Here is a 21,232-nt window from a genome sequence, read left to right as displayed (position 1 = left end):
ATACTCGAATGATAAAAATTCATTTACAAGAGTGAATAGTTATACGGTATCAAACTATTTGGAGAGAAATGGCTTTAGAACAACATTTTCATGATAATTATCTATTTTTTCCCTCTTTTTTCTAACGTATTATTTCATCTAATTAAACACTCACATGAGTAAGATTTAATACCAAATAGTTTTGTTCTAGACTTCAAATTTTACTAGAGTCTTTTTTTCAAGCAAGTTGCGTAAGCAGCACCTAGCAAATTATATAACTGGTTCATGAACATGTTTGACAAGAAATTCGTTACCATGTTCAATATTCTAAAAAGTGTTTAATTTTAAATATAATGTAACTCTTTTTTTTTAATTTCATAACTCATACATTCACGATCCTCATAATATCAATAACATACTTATAAGACTGTGATGTGATATAAACATAGCATTTTAAATGAGAAAATATAAATTATTAAAGGTAAACCCATTTCAATGGTTTATCATTATTGTTAGCACATAACTGAGTATTGTATTTGTTACTGCAACCGTGATTAAGTAACATTTATATTACCGTTATATGGTTTAATATTATGTTGACTAAGAAAAATATTAGTTAGTGTGTGTAAGTATTGTCACTGTTCTTACTTAGTTGTGATTATTAAGAGAAGAATAGTTACAGAAATAATTAGTATGGTATAGAAGTAACCCATTGTTTTAATTACTCAACGTGAATACTTAAACATTTATATTATTACCATAATATGTTATATTACCGTTAGTAAAAAGATTATCACTGCCACCAATCACATTGTTATTGTCAGTAAATATTGTCACTTCCAATGTTCACATCTCTCCTTATTACCAGAACAATAATTACTATTTTCATTATTAAATTAATAATTAGTGAAATTCAAACACTTAAACTGTTTCATACAAAAGAAATTAAAATTGATTATTTAAATATAAGTTGCTAAATATCTTATTTTTTATTTATTATTAGTTTGGGTTTTGGCAAACGTAACTCAGTTGAGTTCCAACTCCGAGTAGTATCTGCGTCAGTAAGTAACGTCATGAAATGAAATGTTAAATTGCTTCCTCTTTCTCACACCATAGCCAAAAAAACTTTCTATCTTCTTCTTTCATTCTCTTCTTCTTCTTCTTCTTCTTCTTCTTCTTCTTTCATTCTCTTCTTCTTCTTCTTCTTCTTTCAACACCATGTCTCATCCACCATCACCCTCTTTCCTACTCTGTCATGAACAACACTCCTCTTTCCAACAGCATTCTCCAACTCTCATCACCACCCCATCTTCTTCACCTTCCATTTTTTCCGACAACCACCTCTTCTCCCAACACGACCACCTTCTCTCTCTACTCTCCAAAGAGACCGCAACGCATTTCACTCCCTCCCCTTCCCACCACGTCGTCCGCTGGATTTCTACACTTTCTCACTTCCACGGTTTCGCTCCTCTCACCACCGTTCTTGCCGTGAACTACTTCTACAGGTTCGTTAACAGAAGAAGCTTTCAGAGCGAAGATAAACCGTGGAGGACCCAACTAGCAGCCGTTGCTTGCGTCTCTCTCGCGGCCAAAGTGGAAGAGACACGAGTGCCGCTTCTTTTGGAGTTGCAAGTACGTTTTCCAACATCGCTGTTTGTTTGCTAAAGTTCCGTTTTTCTTTGTTTCTACTGTTGAACGTGGAAGTGGTTTTGGATTTTGTTTAGGTGGAGGAATCGAAATTTGTGTTTGAAGCGAACACCATACATACAATGGAGCTCCTCGTGCTGTCCACTCTCGAATGGAAAATGAACCCTGTCACCCCAATCTGTTTCTTTCAACACTTTCTCACAAGGCTTGCTTTGAAGCCTCACTTGCACTGGGAATTTCTCTGTGGGTGCCAACATGTTCTTCTCTCTGTCATCGCCGGTAAGTAACAATAATGTTAATAAATAATGATACATACATGATATCGCTCAGTACATTCATATTGATATGTGATTAACTTGGTGTGTGTTGTAATATTTATAATTCTTTATTATTTTTCAGACTCAAGGGTTATGAGTTATCTTCCTTCTACATTGGCTGCTGCTATAATGATCCACGTTATTGAAGAGATTGAACCATTGAATGCTAGGGAGTACCGAAATCAGCTTCTTGGTTTACTCAGAAGTAGCGAGGTGTGTCACTTTCTCTTTAATTGTTCCAATCTGCCACAATTTTGAGTTACTGATTGGAAATTTTCGGTGGCTATGTTACAGGAGCAAGTGAATGAGTGCTACAAACTGATGCTGGGACTATTAGTTTGCTGTGAAGGGATTCACAATCCTGGTCAGAGGCGCAAACGTTTCTCTGAGCCAAGTAGCCCTGATGGGGTCATTGATGCATCTTTCTGCTGTGAAAGTTCAAATGATTCATGGTCAGTGGCATCACTTTCTGTGGAGCCAGAGTTTAAGAGGAGGAAAGCTCAGGACCAGCAGATGCGTTTGCCTTCAGTGGATCGAGTGTCTATTGGTGTTCTAAATATTCCTCGTCAATAACTCAGAATCATGGTAGTTTTAATAGGAAAAATATCTGGCAGTTATGTTATGAGGAGAACTTATGTTGTTAGTTTTTAGATTGATGGCTGAACATTTGAAAATGAACGAAGCAGAGAGACTCTAAATCTTCACTGTTATTTGAGTGGAACAAGGATCTGATACTGAGTAGCAACATTACATGAATATTAGCTTTACATGTGCAAGTTCAATTATTCCCAATGAGCAACAGTCAAGGGTTTCCCTTGTTTCTTTGTTGTCTTCCATTCTCTCCCTGTTAGTACAGAACAGGAACTCCACATTAAGGTTAACATGCAAACAAAGATGGGTGGAATGTCTTCGGCAATGCATTAGATGAATAAATGAAATTCTAACAAGTCTTCTTTGTATTCCTCCAGGAGATACTCATGGTTTCTTTTATGAATATAAATGAGGAGCCCCATTTTTCCAACAAAATACCAACTATACCAACCTATTTATGCGTTCAGTAATCTCAATCTGTTAATATTATGTTTACATGGAACCATTTCCTTTGCCTGAATTAGATTTTAAGATCTTCCGGCCTATGCTCAGAACTCAAAAGCTTTGATTGTAACCCTGGTCAATAATTGTTGGCATAGTCGAAATTCATGCATGGACAACAAGAACCAAAGAAAAGAATATGCATAATTTGGTCTCAAAGTTGGTCACTAAACTCAGCTTTCAACTCTAGTTCTATTTCATGAATATATATTAACTCATTGTCAATTTGTGGAGGAAAATATTGCAATCAAAAGTTCAACTTTCAATGGTCGTATAGTCAGATCAAACCTTTTTTTCCTGTTCGACATTAAGTATGAACATGGGACTTTGAGCAATTCAGTGTCTGTGGTTGCAAATTTAATGCAAGGTTTGCTGTCACTAACTACCATGTTACAATTGAAAATGCAAGTCCATATTACGAACAGTATGACTTATAATTGAAGGTGCAGCTCCATATCACTAACACTATGACTGTTGTCTTGTTTAAAAGAGACATCTTCCGGTTAACTGAAAATTGGGAATTGAAATTTCCCCATATGGTTTTGAGCACTTAAAACATCTCTGATAGAAGTAAATTACATAAGTTGCTTTATGTATTAAAATTGTAGTTTGTGATTTCTATTGTCATATTGTTGTTAAGAAAGTCAATCCCAATTGTGTTCCAGTGAAAGTCATTTACAATTTTATATTTTTGTAATTTAGACTAAATTGTCTTTATATAAAAGTATTTATTATTTTGATGGACAAAATAATATTCTTTTACTTTGAAGGTTGAGATGCTTAGGGAAATAATTAAAATACTTTTTAAGCATCTTGTGAGTGTTCCACGAAGCAACCTAAAGCAACTTCTGAAGATTTCTAATTGAAGGTACTCTTGTCATTATAAAGTAAAGATGCCAAAATAGAAAATGCATTTTGCACGATAACTAAATAATGATAAAGATGGACTCTAGCTGCTATGAGCTTGAATTGGATATAGGTGATGGGTGATGGAGAAGTTTTCAGGAAAGATGAATTCTCTCTGAACTTTTAGGAGTTTTGTCTGACTTTTATGTTTGGAAAGTGATAGAGCCATGCTCATAATATAGGTATTACACAGAAGAAGAGAAAATAGGGACGCAAAAAAGGCAAAATGATCAAAGGGAAGACTGGTCATCATAGGACGAAATATTTGAAAATCACAAACTTTTTGCCTTTGTTACCTCTCTGTCCTGTTCCTTTCCCATTTTTAACTGAGTTATGGTCAGCAATGTGTTGCGGTTGCATCATGCCATAGTTATGGTGCCCAACAATAATTCTATGTGATATCATGAGCCTCCTTCAGATTGAAATTTGCATCATACTTAGTTTGGCAAAAACAAGTCTGCTTGAGATTTTCTATGATACCAGAAAGAAGAAGATTGTGACATGATTGAAGTGTATTTGGGAGGTAGGACAGTGTTATAATTTCGTTAGTAAAGTTGTATGGTGTAGCCAGGGACCACGAGTATGACCAAGGGGTGTGCCAAATTAAAAGGGTTCTTCTGATGTACAACCAAGAGACAGAAGATGTGCACAATGTGATATCTATCTATAGACTAAAGTTGCTACCTAGAAATATAGCATCAAAAGCTAATAAGGAGCCAGCATTCTCCACATGCACGTAATATTAGGTGCGTTGTGGTTTTGGTTAAAAGTGCCAAATTTATGTAAGCCAATTTTGTTTCCGCATAATCTACCTGTTTTAGCTACCATGCTCATATTGGTCTACATGTTTGGTCTAGCCGCTTAATTATGAGGCCATATAAGTTAAATGGAAAGGAGTACCACGAGAAAGAAACACTTTTTTTACAGCAACCTAAACTTTGATTATCAACTCAAGTATTCTTCAATTTTAAACTGAAAATTTCGAAGCCAGTAAGATCTTATTCCTAATATTAGTCTGTTGTAGATCTAATAATGTTTGAATAAATAATTTAAATTAACAAACTTTTCATATCAGAGCTTATACTGTAAGTTTCACTACGTGAAATAGGCTAAAAAAGTAATCATTCTCTAAACCCTTTTTTAGGGACCATGAATGCTTTATTGCATCTTTAACATGCCCTATCACGCAAGAGCCCCTCTAGCTTTGAAGCATAAATAATGCACATGTCCTTCTATCATGCGCTGATATTAAAGTTTTTTATGAAGATAGTGACAGATACATTAGGCAAAAACACGTCAATGATTTTATATTACATCTTTTACAAAAATATAATGCGTATACATAGTGTAGTCTACAACATTTGCTGTTCAATGCGTTACTACATAGATTTTGTCTAATACAACATCTGGGTATGTGCGCATGATAACTCAGAACTTATGTAGTTTACATGCCTTGAACGATTATGTCACACATATATCACAGTGATTGGTATTATAAGTAGTTCGAAGTTCAAATAACAGATAAAACTCATTTATGCCTATAGTGAAACGATATATTATATTACACATTTATAATGGAGTGTGAGCATTTATGGAAGATCAGAAACGCACTCAAAGCGTTGTTCATCTTGTCTTGTTAGATATGTGACTGGATAACCAATCTAGCCCTTCATAGAGTCCTTGCCCGGATGTGGCACAGGTTGGTTGGATGTACCTTCAAAAATAAATACATAAACATTATTAATTCTCACGAAGTTGTTATGTGTAGGATAATAAGGGGCATGTGATTGTTATATGATAAAAGTTATATGAATCGTTGTAATTAAAAAGTGCAATACCAGCGACGCAGGCGAAGTGAATGTAAACCAAGTTTATCTGTAATTTCTGCAACACTCAAAGCATTAGGAAGGTCTTGCTTATTGGCAAACACCAGAACTGTAGCATCGCGAAGTTCATCCTGAAATGCTCATCATTAAGAACATTATTGCATCGTTTAATTGTCCAAAGGCAAAGCTTGCATGTTTTCATTTGGACTGCACTTTTGATAAAATTTAACCATGGTTCGAAGTCTGCAGGAATTAGAATTACTTGACTATGAAAAATCACTGACCTCACTTAGCATTCTATGCAACTCGTCTCTGGATTCCAAAATTCTTTCTCTATCGTTACTGTCTACCACAAAGATAAGACCTTGTGTGTTCTGAAAGTAGTGTCTCCACAATGGTCGAATCTACGTAGTTTTATAACATGTGCTTGGAATGTTACCATATACTAATGATCCCATAAAAATTATATTTTGGCAAACAAAACTGCAGGATTTCAAATGAAGGTTCATTTTTTAATAAATTAAGATGTGTCCAGAAGATCATAAATACCTTGTCCTGCCCTCCAACATCCCAGACAGTGAAGCTGACATTTTTGTACTCAACAGTCTCCACATTGAAGCCTAATCCATCCAAGATATATACCCAATTTGAATAATTTCATTTGTCATTCATATTGTAAAAAACCACTCTCTATATATGTGTGTGAGTGAGAGAGAGAGAGTATTCAAGGAAATGTGATTAATCCACCTTGCCTTGTACCTTATTTGTGAATGAATATTAAGTAACAGATATCTCAGGAACTTCATATTGAGAGAAATTATTTCAAATAGTCATGTCATTACTGGTACGAATTCAGAAGATTTAAGGAACAGATGGAAAAAAAGCACGGTGACTAGTATGAACCTATTGTGGGTATTGTAGTGACGATTTCTCCAAGTTTAAGTTTATAGAGTATAGTTGTTTTCCCAGCTGCATCAAGACCCACCATGAGGATCCTCATTTCTTTCCTCGCATAAAACAATCTCATTAGCCGTGACACCGTCAAACCCATTGTGGCCTCTGGTTCAATCGAAATTTTGGCTGAAAAAACAACTTGAGTAAAACGTGGAGAATGAAAATAAAACCAAAAATCAAAATAAAACCCTTGAAATTATTTTTCTGATTTTTTTTTTCTTTTGCAAACTGTGATGAAAGAAGAGGAAGGTACTACTACCTCAAAATGATGTATATTTTTACAACCAGAGGAAACTTAAAAATCACTCTGTTGGTCATATATTATATAACCATGTGACCAGAAAATAGCACGAGGCATCAATACTGCACTAATAGAAAGAGGGAATGGAATAGGGTTCGAGTGTAGATAGCTGAAAGAATAAAGTGAATGATGGGCGTGCCATTTGAAACCATGGGTAGAAAGCGACTTATGATTGTCTCCATGCAAAAGTGATCTTTTGATATGAATTTTCTAGTCCCATCCAGAATTGAGATTCGGATGACACAGTACAGAAGTTACATCAGCGTCAAACCAAAGCAAGGGTTCAGGGTTCATGCAAAAGCAATAAACCTCGACGCATCTTTGGATTTAATGCATCTTGTGCATTAAGACGAATTCATTCTCATTCATTCATTTATCATTAGAAATGACTCTGGAATTACACTTAACCTCTTCTTCATTCATGTTAGCAAACTTTAGGCACGAATACCGACAACGAAGGATTCACATGCCCCTTCCATTCGATGATTTGGAAGGGAGCGTAATGCAATGTTCAGCAAGGTGATTATTGATAGCTTGTAATTTGACCAGAATTGAAAATATCGTCGCAAACTAATGAAAAAAAGCTGAAAATGTAATAGGGCTAACGACCAGAAATTACTTGATGACAACAATTTGTTGATGACAACTGCAAATTCTACAAGGCAAAATATATCTGGCTATATTTTTCATAACTTCATAACAGAACATCCTAGAACCCTAATCATTCATTATAATATCCCTGTCAATTCACACATGAAACAGAACCAAAACAGTTGAACAAGTTGCTAATTGAAATTTACGACGCTTCCCTCATTCCTTAACAAGTCATAAGAGGTGACCCGCTACAGTGAACATCCGAAACATCAGAAAGCCTCTGTCTGGGAGACAACGTTGCGATGCCAGCAGCATCAAAATCAATATTGGAAATATTCTTTCTCTTGTTAGTTTCTGAACTGCTTTTCTCCTCAGAAACCTCAGCTATTGGACTCAACCCCTCTATTTCCTTATGACCAGCAGAAAGTAAGGCTTGAGCTTCAGCCACAGCCGTTCCATCATCATCTGTGGCATATAATATCTTCTGAATCGCCTCAACGATCTGAATCATCATAGACAAATAGACAACAATCAAATCACATATGATCATTACCTATAGTAATACCAGTTATTGGGTTTCAGCAGTCAATAACTAAAAACAATGAAAACACAGTACCGGTGAGTGTTCTATCTCAGGAGTCTGGCACAGTATCTCAATATCTCTCAGTTTTGCAAAGTAGAAGTCCCGTTCTTTCTCAAGACTATCGATGGACAACTTCAACTCCGTTATCTGCATGAACTTGAACATTAGGGAAATGTATTTTCATCATTCGTTTGATAATTTTTTTGATGTGAAAAGAAAAAAAACCTTTTCCTCATAAGCAGGGCCACCTGCAGCAATTGGTGCTCTCGCGACCTTAACAGCCTGATTTGTTGGATTTGCATTTAGAACCTCGGTTCTTCGAGAATTGTGGGAAGACTGAGGTCTCTGCGAAGTAGAACCCTTAGTAGAGGCTTGGGAGTTTGCAGATTTCTTACTCGTTTCTCTTCCTCCTCTGCAAACCTCTCTCCTCTCCAAAGCATTATAACTACAAAAATTTAGCATACAGTATTTTTAATTCAAATAATTTACATCAGCAATACCAAAAACATTGCACTAAATCAAGATAATACGCATGAGAGTCAAATTAAGATTAGATTACTTGTTCTGTCCGGAATTGACAGAATCGCAGTATCTTTTCATCCATTGCATGAATTCTAGGTTATCCAATGGCCTTCCTTTCACGAGCTTGCTGACCTCGATGTACTGACAAACACAACGAACAATTCAGTAACCGAATTAAAGATCGTCCAAAATTAAAGTAAAACAGAGACGAGATTGAAAGAGGAGAGAGGGAGAGTATTACCTTGGTGATTTTGAGTTTGTTAAAGACATCTTGAAGGACCTTGTAGTTCTGAATCATCTCGTACTCGTTCTTGGCATCGAAATTGACTTTGTGCATCGGCACTATCCCAGGATGAGCCGCATCGAGAAGCTGGCAGTGAACAGCGCCGGAACATGCCTGAAAAATTAACGATCCAACGAAATAGATAAACTAAGAAATTATAGTAGACAACCAAATCAAAGTATGAAAAGAATTGGATCAGAAGATTAACCTCTTCGACTTTGGAGAGACTGAGTTGCAGAGTGGAGTTGATCCAAGAAAGAATCTCAGATCTGCCAACGAAGTAAGCCGCATCCATGATTCCAATGTTGGTCGCCATTTCTCTCTCTCTCTCGTTTCTTCTTCTCCTTCTGGATACTCTTTTGTGTACTGTTAACGGCTCTTTCACAAAGAAACAGAGGTGGCATATATATGGACACTGGAGCGGGAGTTTTTCAAATTCAAAATCCCCTGGTTGGTGATTAACGGTCTCAACGCAATCTTAATAAGGAATCAACGCAACGTTCGGCTAAGCCCAATTTTGTGTGGACCAAACTCTTTGTGCTAGGCTTTCTATTCATGCGTAGTGGGCTTTAAAGCAATTTCTTGCGTAGTGGGCTTTAAAATAACACTCTAAGCAGGCTTTTATAATAGGTAAGTTCTTCATGCACCATATCAGTTTCAACCTGCAACCTATTATCTTTTAAATTTTTTAAAATTGTTAAGGTGCTATTTTACTATTTATTGAACTATACCTAGATTAAGGTGATGATAAAAATACCTAGATTAAGGTAAGAATAAGAGTGAACACATCTTGTTTTATTTTTGGTTAAATTTATATTTGATATGAAATTCCTTTATGAGTTAAAATTATTAGAAGTTAACTACTTATGCATTTATCATCCACTGTAATGTCAATAACACAAATATAAGAAATTTGTGAAATGATACCCACATCTAATTTTCCACGAAAAACTATTATGAAATGTATTCAAGTAATTCATTTTAAATACATGCATATCTAACAATGTTTTTAGTGAGTTTTGATTAACATTAGTATTTTTATTTGAAATATTTTCATCAGTATTATCTTTACCAGTAAGAGAGTGACTATCTAAAGAAGTCATTGCAACATTTCCATTACAACTTAATTTGAAAGTCAAGGTAATTTTGTGTGAGAGTTTTCCTACTTATAAATTATTTCAACTACTAACTAGCTTGTCCATTATATTTTAATATATTTTTAATTTTATTTTACCTAACATTACATATTTTAATCTTATAAACATAATTATTATTGAACTAGTTTTTATTATTTGTTGAATTACTACTACTTATTTTTTTATTATATTAAATTCAAATTAAAGCATGTTCAACATTAGAAATTAAAATAAAAAATGTTTCATTACATAATATTAAATAAAAATTACACACAATAAAACTTTACAAAAAAAAATCAATTTAACATTGTTTAAATTAAGAAATATAAAATAAACAAATTTATGAAAAGTAAATAAAAATTACATTTGATTAATAATCATTAGATTAGCTTATTTAAATAAAATAACATATTAAAAAGAATATATAACTTTTAAAAATAAATAAACTTATTAATAAATTTAATTGTTTAAAAAGATGAAATTATGTAATAATATATCGTTGTTTAGAAATACAAGTTCCACTGGTATAATAAATCTTATATTATTATATCTCTATTTAATTTTACAATTCTATTGATATTTTATGAAAAAAATTACAATTCAATACCAAACCTGTAAATTACAAGCTTAGTAGTTATTTTGTCGAACAAATTCTAAATGTTGTTAGTGTTAGAGATTACAAATATAATTATTGTGGTATCTTCATTAATATTGTTGTTTTTATTATGAATATCACCGAAAAAAAATCAACCATGATATATTACTATCACAACCTTTTGTTCTATAATTAGTTATTACTATTTTTATCATTATTTCTTATTATTAAGATAATTATTACTACTAAAAATCCCTGATTAAGGTGTGAACGCGGTCTTACCAATGTATAGTTGCAACGGTGGGCTAAGCCCATAATGTGGTGTGGACCGCGTTATAGTTGCAACGGTGGGCTAAGCCCACACCACATTATGGGCTTATTAGAGTAATTTCTAGCGTTATGGGCTTTAAAATAACAATTATTAATTGGGCTTTCATACCATACATCTTCGGCTTTTGCTTCCTACCCCTGTCAAATTCCAAACTTTCAGAATTGCCCTATCGTATTTCATTGCATTCATGAATTGGAAATTCATAATTGAGAAATATTTTCTTGGATTCAAGAATACAAATAATACGTTTTAGAAAAAATATTTTAAAAAATAAAATCTGGAAATATTTTAGAAAGACTATTCTGTAAAGTTATTTCGTAAAACCTGATCAAGAAATGTATTATGAGGGTGCAAATTATTCTTAAAATCCAAATCCAAAAATTGTTACAAAACTCAAATTCAGACTACTTTCTCACATGCACCCACACTTCTATTTAAAAATTAAAGAAATATTTTTGATATTTCACGTTAGTTATATTATAGGGTGGAAGTTAGAATTGAACTAAACAATTCAATTTTTGGTACACCAAACTGCTTATTTCTCTTAAAAAATTTAGCAAAATTTATTTAAACTAACAAATGAAAATTACTCTAAGTATAAAATAGATTAGAATTTATTACATTTTTTTCTCAACTTTACTTTTAGATAAACGATGTACAGACATTGAATTTGATGATGTGTACTTTTGCTAATATATATGTAGTGTAAGGATAGTTTCTATATAAGTTTTATAATTTCATATTTTCCCTTCTAATAAATGCACAGGGCATTGTGAAGAAATGGTCATGAAAAGTGAGCTGACCTATATTAACGTAGAAGAATACTTTTTACGGCTTTTAATTAATAAATTCACGAAAATATTATTTTATAGAAAAAATATATTCCTAACATTAGATGGAAGTACGGTTTCGACTTATATAAAAAATTCCCTAAATTATACAAAAATATTAATAACATATTACTTAACACAATTTATGTATATTTTGATAACAATAAATATAATTTCATGGTTTTATTCGAACTTACATGCATGGATTGTTGATGAATCATAATATAAAAAGAAGTGTTAAATTTAGAAAAAACGACATGTTAAGAAAATGGAACAGGTATCAATTCAACTGTGAATTTAAATTTTTATAAAGCATATCGAATCTATACAAATATTACTGAATTAAGAACTAAGTGATATGTACATGGGAAAATATTATGCACCATTCAAAGACATGCTCTCACCTTAGAGGAACCCACAGATGAACCATAGAGATGAATCCAGGACGTGAGATGAACAAGCTATACGTAACTCAAGTCCCTACCACAAATTATGATGGCTTACGAATCTCTCCAACCACACTACACTACACTCTCTAATGGCTCGCTTTCTTTGCTTTTTTGTGAATGGAGGAACCACCTTCATGCTTCGTGTTATATAGCCAGCTTCATTCCACACCCACCTACCTCACCCACTGCATTCACTCACCTTTCACACTTTCACAGTCAAACGATTCCTGAGATAAGTCAGGAATTTGAAGCTTCCATGTGGCATGCATGCAGGGGCACTGTTCAGCACAAAAGCAAGGAAACCAAAGTAACTTACTATAAATGACGTGACACTCCCTCTCTTGAGCTCAACTTTCTCTTCATCTTTGGAAAGAATTCAAATCCACTCACATTTCTCTTTCCTTCCATCCTCATCCGCAACAATTCATGGATCCAAATGGAGTGGTGTTGTAACTTCCGTCGTCGCCAACATGACCACCTCGGAAGCAAATAACCCCTAAGTGATATGTACATGGCAAAAATAAATAGTCATTAAACAAACATGGTTTCAGGGAAGATGAATCTGCCAAATATGGTGAGGGATATAAGAGGTAGAAAGGTGGGTGATGAATATAAAGAAGGAACAAGTTAACAGTTAGTAGTCATTATCAAATGAAGAATATATATAAAACTGAAGAATATGTATATGCAAAAAAAGGAGTACAAGAATTATATGGAAATCACATGGTCCTACCAGATTAAAAGGAGGAGGGTGCCTACTAAGTCAAATACTAATGAATAATTTAATAATGAGAGTTTTTGATAAAAAGTTATTTATAAATAAAAAAATATTATTTCAATGTGAATGATATAGATATGAGTTTCTCAAAATTTTAAATAATTTCTTATATGCATTAAGATAAATTTTTTATAGATTTTATCTGTAGATAGTCTAATTACATGTTTTCCATAGATGAGTGTCATAATTATTATTATTTTAAATTTTATTAGTATTATTAGTATTCATGTTCTTAATTTTATTATTGATAATATTATTTTATTAATATTAATAATATATTATTAGAGGAAATCAAACTTGTGTGCCATAATTAAATATAGAACATTTAATCACTACAATAGACATTTGTGATCATAACGTCAATAATTTTATATATAATCTCCATATTAATTTAAATTTGACGATGAAACAAAAAGTTATGATAAATGTATTTAAATTGTTTTATATTTCAAATATATGCGGTTGAACTAATTTTTTAAATAAGTTAGTGAATACTATTTTATTAAGCGTGTAATAAGTCACTCATCATGTCAATGATTATTTCAAGAAGTTTTCCTAAAATTCTAGATATGAACTTTAGTATCAATATTATAAATTTAAATTATTTAAATAAAACTATTTAGATCATCTAATAAATTAGTTATTTTTGAGAAAGTTGATTCTTCATACTTTTACTCATCCAATCATTGACCTTCTCACATGTTGATTATTTTTAACAACTACAACAACATTAATTGTTTCAGTTAGAGCCACTTGAAAATACAAATCAATTAGGTGAACTTAATTAAGTTTGTTAAATAAAACAAAAAGAAAGAAAAGTAAAAAATAACAGGTTTTATTAATTATTTTTTATTCTATTTTTTTGTATTTTTTTTTCAACAAAGCATTTTTAACTTTATTTTACTTTTTATCCACCTTCCCTTATCATTTTAATTTTCACATTCTTTGATAGAAACAATTAGGTGTGTAAATGTAAGTTTCGGTCCTATTTGGGAACTTCTCGTTACAACAGTAAATAATTATACATATATAATAAATATTATATTCACTAATTTTTTTTTAATTATTATATTCTGTGATATTATATTTTAGTCTAATATTAAATTGCAAAATACGTCTAAGTAAAATGTGTGCATGCAATCTCTTCTTATCAATGTGAAAACATAAAAGATAAGAGCCTGGGAAACATAAAAACCTGAAAAAAAACTATACATATATATATATATAGAAAAAAGAAAAAAAAAACTATTTTAACACCTTGTATTTTTTTACATATATTTAACAATTATGTATAATAATAAAATATTAAATTAATTTATTTAAGTTAAATATAAATTAAATTCTTACATAAAAAAATTAATAAAAGTAGTTGTTAAATTGAAGTATATTCTTACATAGATCTTACAATTCTTAAGACCAGTCAAAATCCTTCAAACAATTATATGGAATAAGGGATAAGAAACCCTTAGAACCTTAACAAATTAGGGCCCACAACAGCACAACAGCCAACAGCCCGTCCCATCACGTCACTGTCCCGCCAGCGGACCACCACCGCTCTTCACGTCACCGCCGCGCAAAACCGCGCACAGCCGCACCAGAAACCCTCCCCACCGTGCACTGCACTAGTCCCCGTCACACACCGTCGCGTCGCGCGTCACCAAAGGCACACACCGCCGCGTCGCGCGTCGACAGGACCAGGTCTGCTCACTCCGCGCCGCGCCGCCGCAAACTGCGTAGCGAACGACCGCGAACTCCGCAAACTGCAGCACCGTCACCGCCGCAGCAGATCTACAATTCGCGCGTCGCCAGAGTATGTCGTTCCACCATCACAAGACGACCTCGCGTCCTCACGCCTGATCTGCACAGCCCGCGCCGCCGCAGACACCCTACCGCAGCACCCTAGCGCCTCCAGAAACCCTAATCGCAGGAAGAGGGAATGAGGGGTTTGCGAAGCCTTGAGGTCTGGAAACTAGGAGTTGTCAACTATATTGATGCATTGAAACTGCAGGAAAAACTGGCCTTGGATAGAAAGCTTCATAGGAGATGTGATACTCTTCTGACTTTGCAACACCCCCTACATACACTGTTGGCAAAATGCAAACCGTTCACAATTTGTTGCTGAACTTCACTACACACAAAGGGGAGGAGACATTACCTTTCATGGTCCCCACCAAGCCATTTTGTATCCTATAATCGAGTCAACCATGATTGAACTGGCTGCAATGTATGGCGTGAAAGCTTGTCCTGGACAAATTGGTGAGACTGGGGTATGGGTTGGAGAAAGGAAGATAGGTGCTATTGGGATCACTTCTCATGGGATGGCATTTAACATTGATCCTGATTTAAGCTACTTTAGGCACATTGTTCCTTGTGGAATTGCAGATAAAGAAGTAACATCTTTGAGAAGGGAGACAAATGTTGTCCTTCCCGAGGGAGAAATAGTACAGGAACAATTGATTTCATGTTTTGCCAGAATCTTTGGTTATAGAAACCTGATTTGGAAAGAGGATGCTTCAGTATAATTTGATAAAGAAATTGAGTGAGATTCAGTTATTTGAGCTAAAATTGAGGATGATTCAGTATAATTCTTTCATTCTTTTTCAAATCTTTAAGTTAATACAATTCTTCCTTATACTTTAAAAAAAAAAAAAAAATGAAGTATAACAAATAATGATAGGCAATTCCATGTCTTACACATAAGATCTATCATATTATTCTATTAGTTGATTATTATGAATTCTTTAATGTAAATACATCAGAAACTTTAATATACATTTCATAAAATAGTAAATTTTGAAAGAATCCCTTTCCCTAAAATTTTAGATTTGAGATATTTTACTGCAGAATGTGACGAAGAAATAGGATAAAATTCGACTCTAGCAATTTTGGTGGTATCTTTAATTATCTAATGACCATGTATGTTATTTTAAAGAAAAAGACTTTATTGACACATACTTACCCAATTGGATTTGGTGGAATATGTTTTTCGTTTTCAAGTAGTGCACAATTTTCTTAACACAATTGTCTTAATTGTTATTTATTATAATTACTTAACCTAGTTTGTTGGTCATAGAGACTGAATGACATAACTTGTTTGATATACACTATTGATGTCTCACGATGAGCGTCAATTGTACATGTATAGACATATATGGACTTAGATACTACCTGAAACTCGATGTAATAATTGTCTTTGATTCCTCGTTCGCTCCTCCTTCGTCCTTCTCAATACTCTTTTATGTTTGGTTGAGAGTTAACTTGCAAAAGTTTCTCCGACGATCAAGTAATTGTAAGAAATTATGTAAATTAATTTTTATAAAGTGACTCACATGACTTAGAGTTTGGGCTTTGGGCCCAAATATGATTTAATAATAATAATAGAATAAAGGTCCATTGGTTAATGTGAGAAATATATATATCTGGTGATATACCTAATGAAAACCTACATCTGATGGAGATTGGGTACTAAAGGCTATAGGGTTATGTCTCTGCAAATAATAGTTGTCTCACTGTTAACCATCACGAAAGTGTGAGACAAAAACGGAATTGCAAGAGATAGATTGGGATAAAGGAGATAAAGTAACTGCTCAATTAGGATATCACTCATGGATCAAGGTAAGTGCCTACTTCTTCACTTTATGTTTTGTGTGAGAATCATGATATGATAAGATCTATATGTGAACACATTATTGTATGTGTTTTAATTTACGTTCATTCATGTTCTGACTTACATGTGGTATCATAGCCTAGTTGCTCATTTTTGTGATTCTCCATTAATGTTTTTCCAAAATTTGAAGAACCCTAATTTTAAAAATTATTCCCAATTTAAGAACCCTAATTTAAAATTAGGGTTTATAAATTAAGGTTTTCATTCCTCTATGATAGTTCCCTAATTGTCCTAAATCATCAAAATTAAAGAACCCTAATTTTAATTAATCCCAGTTGAAAAACCTTAATTTTAAAATTAGGGGTTTATGGAGTGTGCCTCTTTATGTCCTTTTTTTTTTAATTCAATTGAAGAAAGATGAAACTGCAATCATCTTTTCTCGGGACACATTTAGTTATGGTTGACACCCCTTTGATGATAAAGTGAAAAATGGTGGCTGTGTTTTTTTTTCTAGGGTTTTATGATAAAGTGAACGGGGAATTGTATTATAATATAAAATAATGATATTTATATTATAATATAAAATAATGAAACAATATATAAATAAATAAAATAGTGAGAGTAATTCTCTGCACCAAACGCCATGTTTCTTTATTTTTATTTTTATTTATTTTATTTTGATTAATGTTTCATTAAAGTTTTAATGATTATGTTCATTAAATTAAAGTTTAATTAAAGTTTTAATGAAATTTTATTATATTTTAATGTAATTTTATTTGCATTAAATTAAAGTTTAATTAAAGTTTTAATCAAATTTTATTATGTCATAATGTAATTTAATTTGCATTTAAATTAAAGTTTAATTAATTGATTGAAAGTGAGGAATGAAAAATTATATTTCCGCTTTATGTATTTAATTTTAAATTGAAATTTTGGAATTACTTGTATGATGGATTTGTAATCACCAAAGTGATCAAATCTTTAAGTTTTATTTAATTCCAAATTATGGATGAAATTTTATTTCATATAATGATATTATTTATGGAATTATTTGTATGATAGATTTGTAATCACCAAAGTGATCAAATCTTTAAGTTTTATTTAATTCCAAATTATGGATGATGAAATTTTATTTCAATTAATGATATTATTTATGGAATTATTTGTATGATAGATTTGTAATCACCAGTGATCAAATCTTTAAGTTTTATTTAATTCCAAATTATGGATGAATTTTATTTCAATTAATGATATAATTTCTGGAATTATTTGTATGATAGATTTGTTAATCACCAAAGTGATCAAATCTTTAAGTTTTATTTAATTCCAGATTACTGATAAATTTTATTCCAATTACCTATAGAATGGATGCTAAATTATGAAGTATATGGGTAAATGGAAATTCATTATTATAGGGCATTATGGATCACCTAAAGGATGATTAGTTGTCCTTATAATTAATGGATGTGATTGTTGGTAGTGAGTATGTGTTATTAGTTTTGTTTGTATATCCAAAGATAACAAGTGTTTCTAGTTAATGCATACATCTTGCCAAATAAAGTTAATACTATTAGCATCATTATGTTTTGTGTATTAATGGATCTCTCAAAGGAGAACGTTAGTATACATAGAATGTTTTCTGAATCTGTATAGTATGTTTAATTTATGACTCAAAGTATTAATGTTAAGCATGTGTGATCAAGTATTGTTCCTGTATCTTTATGCGAATGAGCATAACAAGAATTTATGAAATTTGTGGAAGAGCGCTCCCAAACTACTGATAAGTCTCTTGTTGGGACATTAATGAGTATATTAACCACCATGGAATTTGATGGTTCTCGTACTATGCACGAACATGTCATTAAAATGACTTATATTGCGGCAAGACTTAGGTCTATTGGATCTGGTACTCCTTATGATGGATTATATAGATTGAATCTCGATAAACTATATGTTGAAACTCTTATGACCTCGCATCATAATGTTGGCACTAAACGAAGTTTGGTGAATGAATGTTCTGCTTTCTTGTGGCACAAACGTTTGGAACATATTTCCAAGGAAAGAATGGAGAGATTGGTAAAGTATGAAATACTTCCAAGTTTGGATTTTACTGATCTGAATGTATGTGTGGATTGTATTAAAGGTAAACAAACAAAACACACAAAGAAGGGAGCCACAGGAAGTACTCAGCTTCTTGAATTATACACACTGATATATGTGGACCTTTTGATGCAAGTTCTTTCAATAAAGAAAGGTATTTTATCACCTTCATTGATGATTTTTCACGTTATGGTTATGTCTTTTTACTGCATGAAAAATCGCAAGCGGTGAATGCCTTGGAAGTTTATATAAATGAAGTGGAAAGGCAATTAGACAGAAAGGTGAAAATTGTCAGGTCAGATAGAGGTGGTGAATATTATGGAAAGTATGATGAAAGTGGACAACACCCTGGTCTGTTTGCTAAGTTCCTTGAGAGACGTGGTATTTGTGCTCAATACACAATGCCAGGTACACCACAACAAAATGGTATTTCAGAAAGGCGTAATCGAACCTTAATGGATATGGTTAGGAGCATGTTAAGTGAGTCAACTGTACCTGTTTCATTGTGGATGTATGCTTTAAAAACTGCCATGTATCTATTGAACAGGGTTCCTAGTAAGGCAGTTCAAAAGACACCTTTTGAATTATGGACAGGAAGGAAACCCAATTTGAGACACTTGCATGTTTGGGGATGTCAAGCAGAAGTCAGAATATACAATCCGCAAGAGAAGAAATTGGATGCAAGAACAATCAGTGGATATTTCATTGGTTATCCAGCAAAGTCAAAAGGGTATATGTTTTACTGTCCTACCCATAACACAAGAATTGTTGAATCTGGAAATGCACGGTTCATTGAAAATGGTGAAACCAGTGGGAGTAATACTTCACAAAATGTGGAGATTAAGGAAGTTAGAGTACAAGTTCCTTTAACTAGTACCTTTACTTCAAGTATTGTTGTTCCTAATGTAGTTGAGTCACGCAACGATGAAGAAGAACAACAAATTAATGATCATGAAGAAAACAATGAACCTGTAGTAGAACAACCACAAGAAATAGTATTAAGAAGATCTCAAAGAGAAAGAAAGTCTGTTGTTTCAAATGATTATGTGGTTTATCTACAAAAGTCAGAAAATGACTTAAGTATTGATAATGATCCAGTTTCATTTTCAGACGCCGTCAATGATGATAATTCTGATAAGTGGTTAGATGCCATGAAAGATGAGCTTAAATCAATGGCACAGAATGATGTATGGGACCTTATAGAATTGCCAGAAGGATGCAAGAGAGTCGGGTGTAAATGGGTCTTTAAGACTAAACGTGACTCTCATGGCAATATCGAACGTTACAAGGCCCGACTTGTTGCCAAAGGTTTTACTCAAAAGGATGGCATTGATTATAAAGAAACATTTTCACCTGTTTCTAAGAAAGATTCCTTTAGAATTATCATGGCATTAGTAGCTCATTATGATCTTGAGTTGCATCAGATGGATGTCAAAACTGCTTTTCTGAATGGGGATTTAGAAAAGGATGTTTATATGGACCAACCAGTGGGGTTTATTGAAAAAGGAAAGGAACACATGGTGTGTAAACTTAAGAAATCAATATACGGGCTTAAACAGGCTTCTAGGCAATGGTATCTTAAGTTTAATGATACTATTGTGTCCTTTGGGTTTAAGGAAAACATCGTTGATCGGTGTATATATCTGAAGGTCAGTGGGAGCAAGTTTATATTCTTGATTCTGTATGTTGATGATATCTTGCTTGCAACTAATGATCTTGGTCTATTAAGTGAGACTAAGAAGTTTCTCTCTAATAACTTTGAGATGAAAGATATGGGTGAGGCAAACTATGTGATAGGAATTGAAATATTCTGTGACAGATCACAAGGACTGTTAGGTTTGTCTCAGAAAGCATATATTAATAAAGTTTTAGAGAAATTCAGAATGGATAAATGTTCGACATCTCCTGTTCCAATACAGAAAGGAGACAAATTTAGTCTTATGCAATGTCCAAAGAATGACTTGGAACGGAAACAGATGGAGAATATACCTTATGCATCTATTGTTGGGAGTTTAATGTATGCTCAAACTTGTACACGACCAGATATTAGTTTTGCAGTTGGTATGCTTGGTAGATACCAGAGTAATCCAGGATTTGATCATTGGAAAGCTGCAAAGAAAGTTTTAAGATACTTGCAAGGAACGAAGGATCACATGCTTACTTATAAAAGATCTGATCACCTTGAGGTGATTGGATATACAGATTCAGATTTTGCTGGCTGTGTGGATACACGAAAGTCTACATTTGGTTATGTGTATCTTTTAGCCGGAGGAGCGATTTCATGGAAAAGTGCGAAGCAGTCAGTCATCGCTGCGTCCACTATGGAGGCTGAATTTGTGGCATGCTTTGAGGCCACAGTTTAGGCTAATTGGTTGCGGAATTTTATTTCAGGACTTGGAATT

General features: G+C 33.1%; 3 protein-coding genes and 1 pseudogene across 7 annotated transcripts; 2 read left to right on the top strand and 2 right to left on the bottom strand.

Moving 5' to 3' along the window:
• Positions 1 to 1,036: 1,036 nt before the first annotated feature.
• On the top strand, positions 1,037 to 2,774 carry LOC137810093 (cyclin-D3-3). The gene is made up of 4 exons (XM_068611221.2): positions 1,037 to 1,611; positions 1,704 to 1,905; positions 2,026 to 2,156; positions 2,238 to 2,774. The coding sequence occupies exons 1-4, from the start codon at positions 1,198 to 1,200 to the stop codon at positions 2,514 to 2,516; spliced, it is 1,026 nt and encodes a 341-aa protein (XP_068467322.1). The 5' UTR covers positions 1,037 to 1,197; the 3' UTR covers positions 2,517 to 2,774.
• Positions 2,775 to 5,222: 2,448 nt separating this feature from the next.
• On the bottom strand, positions 5,223 to 7,162 carry LOC137810081 (ADP-ribosylation factor 2). 4 transcript variants are annotated; one of them, XM_068611203.2, is made up of 6 exons: positions 6,981 to 7,162; positions 6,671 to 6,847; positions 6,317 to 6,387; positions 6,052 to 6,171; positions 5,780 to 5,898; positions 5,223 to 5,655 (listed from the first exon to the last, which is right to left on the bottom strand). In XM_068611203.2, the coding sequence occupies exons 2-6, from the start codon at positions 6,816 to 6,818 to the stop codon at positions 5,565 to 5,567; spliced, it is 549 nt and encodes a 182-aa protein (XP_068467304.1). In that variant the 5' UTR covers positions 6,819 to 6,847; positions 6,981 to 7,162; the 3' UTR covers positions 5,223 to 5,564. The 4 variants fall into 4 exon arrangements, with proteins under 4 accessions (XP_068467304.1, XP_068467306.1, XP_068467305.1 ...); XM_068611205.2 differs by having other exon boundaries at positions 6,978 to 7,018; XM_068611204.1 differs by having other exon boundaries at positions 6,671 to 6,859; positions 6,981 to 7,018.
• A 431-nt stretch (positions 7,163 to 7,593) lies between these two features.
• On the bottom strand, positions 7,594 to 9,467 carry EB1C (end binding protein 1C). Its single transcript, XM_068611202.2, has 6 exons — positions 9,213 to 9,467; positions 8,963 to 9,118; positions 8,759 to 8,862; positions 8,425 to 8,644; positions 8,233 to 8,346; positions 7,594 to 8,118 (listed from the first exon to the last, which is right to left on the bottom strand). Exons 1-6 carry the CDS (start codon positions 9,318 to 9,320, stop codon positions 7,840 to 7,842), a joined length of 981 nt encoding a protein of 326 aa, XP_068467303.1. The 5' UTR covers positions 9,321 to 9,467; the 3' UTR covers positions 7,594 to 7,839.
• A 4,956-nt stretch (positions 9,468 to 14,423) lies between these two features.
• Positions 14,424 to 15,681, top strand: LOC137810079 (octanoyltransferase LIP2, mitochondrial pseudogene; annotated as a pseudogene). Its single transcript, XR_016518326.1, has one exon. The product of XR_016518326.1 is annotated as an octanoyltransferase LIP2, mitochondrial pseudogene (transcript).
• Positions 15,682 to 21,232: the final 5,551 nt, after the last annotated feature.

This window comes from Phaseolus vulgaris, chromosome 2, assembly GCF_051622355.1.
Source record: "Phaseolus vulgaris cultivar YP4 chromosome 2, ASM5162235v1, whole genome shotgun sequence".
Taxonomy (NCBI): Eukaryota; Viridiplantae; Streptophyta; class Magnoliopsida; order Fabales; family Fabaceae; genus Phaseolus; species Phaseolus vulgaris.
The sequence above is the reverse complement of the archived record's forward strand: the minus strand, read 5'-3'. Positions and strand labels throughout refer to the sequence as shown.